Source organism: Gossypium arboreum, chromosome 8 (genome assembly GCF_025698485.1).
Source record: "Gossypium arboreum isolate Shixiya-1 chromosome 8, ASM2569848v2, whole genome shotgun sequence".
Classification (NCBI taxonomy): Eukaryota; Viridiplantae; Streptophyta; class Magnoliopsida; order Malvales; family Malvaceae; genus Gossypium; species Gossypium arboreum.
In genome coordinates, this window is record NC_069077.1 from 11,485,445 (window position 1) to 11,491,076 (window position 5,632).

Here is a 5,632-nt window from a genome sequence, read left to right on the forward strand (position 1 = left end):
CGATAATAACATCTGGCAAAGAAAATGACTCAATTTGATTTCAAAGTTAACCACAAAATACCCAAATGATTGAACACTCCACTTTGTACTCTCACAGCTTAGAGAGGTCAGGTCAGGTTACCCAAATGCCTTAAAAACTTTTTCCAGACTTATCCATATTCTTCCTTTCTAATTCCTTGTTAATTGTTCGCAGGGACCATTTCTCCCTACTCTTTATAAATAGAATTGCAAGTCATTTCATGTTGTTTCTGTTAAGTAATTCCTTGCATTTTTTTACAAGACAAATTTTTATTACAATATTGTATAAACTGAAGTTTTGCTTGTTAGGAGAATCATTTCAGGAATAATTTAAATTTTGTTATAACAAGATATGTGAATAGCTTGTGTTATTTATTCTCAACGATACTTGTGTTGAACTAAAGGTCTAATCAGAAACTCAAAAATTTCCATTGATTAAGATTTGCTTGTTGTTGGTCACTGCAAAATGTTGTGCATCAAGCTCATGGTGACATATCATCTTGCAGACATTGTCAATTCTGTATATTATTTGTGTTTGGCTTATAAAAGTTAAAAGTTAAGTATTGTTTTTCACTATTCTAATATTGCAGTCATGATGAATTATTTATTTGGGCTAAATAATTAATATTCTTGGCTAAGGATTGTTGTACAATGTGACACAAGCATTGCCCTTGCAAGAAAACAAATGTTAATTAATTCAGCAAAGATATAATGACAAATATTTCAACTTCATAAAAATCTGGAAAGCTGTATCAGCTGTGGTGAAGCAATATTAAAGAAAAAGAAAAGACTGAATTAAAGTATTATATTATATGGAAAAAAGAAAAACATGGCCTTTAGCTGAAGAAAAAAAATATTGGCGGTGTTAGGTTATAAAGTGAATTCTATAACAATTGGCTTTAGAAACATATAATTTAGAAGCACTTTGAATAAAAGCTAATGGCTAAAAGATTGAGAGAATTAGCATGATCAAGTTATTGCTTAGAAGTGGCATTAACCCAATTAGTGCTTAAATAATTTTTGTTTTATTTTCTGAAGCTCCCCCCATAAATGGTGACAAGGTGGAAAGTGCATAAACAAAAGATAAAATATTAATGGAGAATGTGTTGAAATCAATTTATGCTACCCGCTTAAATTATAATTCGCAAGCCACCAATAAGAAACGAAAAAAATTTTATGAACCTCAAACATAAATCGTAAAATGAATGTGAAAAATATTAAGAAATTATGAATTCCAAGACACTTATTAACCGATGGTATGCAAGAATTACACAAGATCATGCTGCAATAGAGTCCAGTTATTTGAATTTTTTACATACATGGAAAGATTGTGAACGATTATATCTCAATACTAGTATCTTTAAATATGTGCTGACATGAATGTAGGACACACAATTGGAAAGACTGCAGCAACATAGTGTGGTAATATCTTGTAGCCACCATCAGCAGCAAACTAGTGATTTCTTTATTCATTCTTTTTAAAAACTAAATGCTTTTGACATCACAATTGGAGTACAAGTAATTTGGCCGCAAATCTTCATTGATCTTGAGATGTCGTCGGTTTAAAGCATGAGAGAAAATGAATAAAAAATTTTAATCTGTGATGGGCAACGTAAATAATTGAGCTACAGATTCCTTGAGAAAACTTAAATTACAACAATGCAGCACTTCTTATCTGTATAACTTTATTCATATATAATAAATATTAAATATATACAAGAGGTTTCACGTTCACAAAACCCACCAACACTTTTTATCATGCCTAATGTGTCTCTATCTTCTTCTTCTTTTTTCATTTAATAATCGTTTCCCTGTCATTTTACAGAAGAAAGATTACCATATTTGCAAGGCATCAAGAAAATTATGAGGGTTGGTAATGGTATCACTTTGGAATAGGTAATGGTATCACCTTGGACCTTCCAGCATTAGTATTATGAAAAAACAGGAACGAGACCCAAAATCAACTAATATTTTTGTTAACAAATGCACCTAACTTGAAGCTTTGAGTAATTAGTTTTGATAATTTTTTACTCAAACCTTCAACTACGGTGCATCAGGCTACTGATTTGTCGCCCATCTCTAACGTGTTCAATTCAATGTCGTCTAGGTAATCGAACCCAAAGTCGTTAGTACCAAAATCCTGATAATCCAGCAACCATGCGCAGTCCTCCTCCCAAGACGGTAAGCTTGTGAGGTTGCAGTTGGATTCTCCTGCTGATATACTGGTCCATGAAACATCCACTAGGGGAGGTTCGTCCATCCATAAGCTATTCAATAAAGATTCATCGTTGCAAATAGCGTCTAACAAATTGGGGTCATCAGTAGTAGAGCAATTCTCAGTTGGTGAACTTGAATTATCCTCTGATGAATTGGCTATGCCATCATTTTCTGTGGTATGGTTATCTGCAGAATGATGAGCATGGGATGAACTTTCTTCGGTCTTAGCTTCTTTGTTCAAGGGTTCGTGAGTAACGGGATCGATTCCCATTTTAATAAGCTTTTTCTTGATATGGGTGTTCCAGTGATTCTTGATCTCATTATCAGTTCTGCCTGGCAACCTGGCTGCAATCTTCGACCACCTGATAAAAGAAAAGAAAAATAACTGATATTAAGTTTAATCCTGGAAACGTCAAATTCATCAACAAATCAAACCTTCAAGGAGGACAGAGGACTGTCGCAAAGATGTCAAATATTTGGATTTCAAGCAAGCGAGGAGCTGAGGAAACTCCATAAACCAGTGTTTAACTTTACCAAAAATATACATGTTCCCCTTTTAACGAAATGATTTTTAGGTGCATCTTTTCAAAATGCATGAAGTATAAGCTCTCTCTCTGTAGTTGATGCAGAATATCTTCTTCATCAACCCCCATGACCCAGAACTTGAAAATAAGATGAATATATATATGCAGGAATCTATCTCAGAAAAGAGAGCATGGAGTAATGCAGGACAAAGAATAACACGTAAAAGGGAGTCTAAATAACCTATTTCCAAGACGGGCATGAAGGTCAATAACCAACTGTTCTTCGGTCTCAGAAAGAAGGCCTCTCTTCAAGTCAGGCCGAAGGTAATTAGTCCATCGAAGGCGGCAGCTCTTACCGCAGCGGCGGAGGCCGGCAAGCTTAGGAACAGCACGCCAGCAACACTGGCCATTGGTGAGGATAAAGTTGATGAGTTTCTTGTCTTCCTCGGCAGTCCATGGCCCTTTTTTCACACCCAGTTTGTCACAGCAAGGCTGCCTACCCATAACTTAGTCCCACTAAACACAAACTAATTACACTAATAATAAGTAATTAGTCTCACCAATTCTGTACCTGTAAAGCCCCAAAAGCCCCACACCCACCTTTATATAAAGTCCTGGAGCAGCTTTCAAAAGCTGGTGATATCTATATATATATACATATATACATACACAAACACACACACACAAAATCGGAGATTATGCAATTTACCAAGTAATATATATGTTTATATAAAATGCAGGATTTGTAGAGAGATAAGGGGAGAGATATTCCAGGGTCCACCATCGCGTTATGAAAGCGATGTTGGAGCTAAAATAGGGTGTTCTGCTGTGAGTAGATATAGAAGAAAAACAGTGAGAGATGGGGAGAGTGGATGATGGATGACCCAAAGACATCATATGGCTAACATCCAAGCAATTCCAAAAGGAAAAAAGGAAAAGAAATAGAAAAATTCTTCCCATTTTCCTACACAACCCCACTCTCCCTCATTGCACTCTTACTCAACCATTCCATCACCCATTTCGTCATCACCACGTTAACGTGTACCCTAATTGTAGTAGTAATTTTTGCGATTAGAGTTATCAATTTACTTGATATATTATTAGTTTTCTTTTTCTTTATTGGAAAAACCTCATTCAAGAGAGAAAAGGATTACAACAAAACCTAGCTCAAATAGTATTGAAATAACTTATTCGTTGCTAGGAACTAATTTTCACAATTGAAATGATGTATTCCTTAAGGTACTAAATGCAAAACTGTAAACACACAAGACACAAGAAGTTGATTACGTAATTTGACTTCTCTACGTCTACGGAACTTAATTTAGTGAGAAATATATATACACTCTCTTCAATAATTACAAAGTGAACATATTTAATCACACACATCGTGATAATTTCCTTCAGCCTTGTACTTTGAAGATACAATACTCTCATCACTGTTTTCACCCATTGTGAACTTAGCAAGTAAATCCATAATAACAAGGTGTTACTATCAATATAACACTTTTAAAATTTATCCTCAGAAGAATAGATTAAGTGCAAAACTCTCAGTACATTTATCTAGTCAAGTCTTTCAAATATATAGACTTTAAATTCTAGACTTGCTTGCAAGTAAAGATCTAACACAATCCCATTGAAACAACAATACCATAATAATACATTATAATAATAACACATAAAATAAATATGGACTCTTGGCAGCTCATCTAATAGAATTATAATCTAAGCCAAAGTCCACGATCTAAGGGAGTGCTTTGGGAAATTTCGAACCAATCATCAAAATTTGAATTCTTTAGCAATATGATATTCCATAATGGATTAGATATTCGCTATGTGATCAACATAACCCAAAAATAAGATTCAATAAATTCCCAACAACTTAATATGGAAATCATTTCCACACAGATTTAGTGGCCAAAAGGAGTGGGCAGTCCCTCTAGCACAAAATTGTAAATTTCATATTTTTCAACAAGCATAATCCAAAAAAAAAAATATGGGCCATAAGAAGTTGGGCCCAACCATATACACTCTAGGTACACAGAACTACCCTCTCCACCCAGATGTGGAAGAAGAAGCCAAAGCAATCAAAGCACTCGAGGCCAAAAAGCTATAACTCATCCCACCATGATGAAGGAAGAGGCTTTAGACATCCATTATGGGCACAATAGCAAGAACTAGGGATGAAAATGTTGCTTATAACATAGACAAAGAGAACATGGAGGAAATCGAAGCCTAACTTAGAAGTGCTCAACTGCTCGAGCTTGGAAAAGTACATTGATTTCTAGTAGCACTTAACATCTCCACGACAACTTCTTCAAACCCTATAAGTCATGCTCAGTCTAAGAAAAAGGCCCAAACCTAAAATAAGGGGTAAGAGCTATTGGGATTTTTTTTGTCTTAGTGTAATTATTTCATTATTTATGTTTGTAATTTTTCAAACAGGTTGGGTAATAAAATTTCATAGTTAAATTATAATATGTTTTATAATTATCCTCATTGGTTTTGTGCAAAAAGAAAAATGAACAAAGTAAATATTATCTCACTGGTTATATAAGGTTTATCTAAATGATCCTTAATTTGAGAAATCAAAATTGAATAATTCATTCAAAGGAGCAATATGTTGTCTATCAAGTCTAATTGGGGAGATATCTTATCTTAGGTATTGGAGCAGATGATTCCTAAAAGGATAGAAACATAGAGGTGATTGTCTGAATTTGCAATATATTTGACAAGGCCCAAGTTGAATTTATTATGGATCAGTTTATGGATTAATTCACTTGTGACATTCATAGTGTGGCTTATCTCAATCTTGAGTAAGTGACTGATTATGTGCATGTAACTCATATAATTTGATATATGGAAAGTCTAGGCTC

At 34.3% G+C, this 5,632-nt stretch overlaps 1 protein-coding gene across 1 annotated transcript; it reads right to left on the bottom strand.

The window, feature by feature from the left end:
• Window positions 1–1,669: 1,669 nt before the first annotated feature.
• LOC108468035 (MYB-like transcription factor ODO1) lies at window positions 1,670–3,490 on the bottom strand. Its single transcript, XM_017768886.2, has 2 exons — window positions 3,001–3,490; window positions 1,670–2,597 (listed from the first exon to the last, which is right to left on the bottom strand). The coding sequence occupies exons 1-2, from the start codon at window positions 3,261–3,263 to the stop codon at window positions 2,072–2,074; spliced, it is 789 nt and encodes a 262-aa protein (XP_017624375.1). The 5' UTR covers window positions 3,264–3,490; the 3' UTR covers window positions 1,670–2,071.
• Between the last annotated feature and the right edge of the window lie 2,142 nt (window positions 3,491–5,632).

Excerpts from the sequence above, each read along its gene's own strand:
- LOC108468035 (XM_017768886.2), bottom strand. The coding sequence starts at position 3,263 with ATGGGTAGGCAGCCTTGCTGTGACAAACTGGGTGTGAAAAAAGGGCCA. Across the intron at positions 2,598-3,000 it reads CATGCCCGTCTTGGAAATAG|GTGGTCGAAGATTGCAGCCA; the intron begins GTTATTTAGACT and ends TTCTTTTATCAG.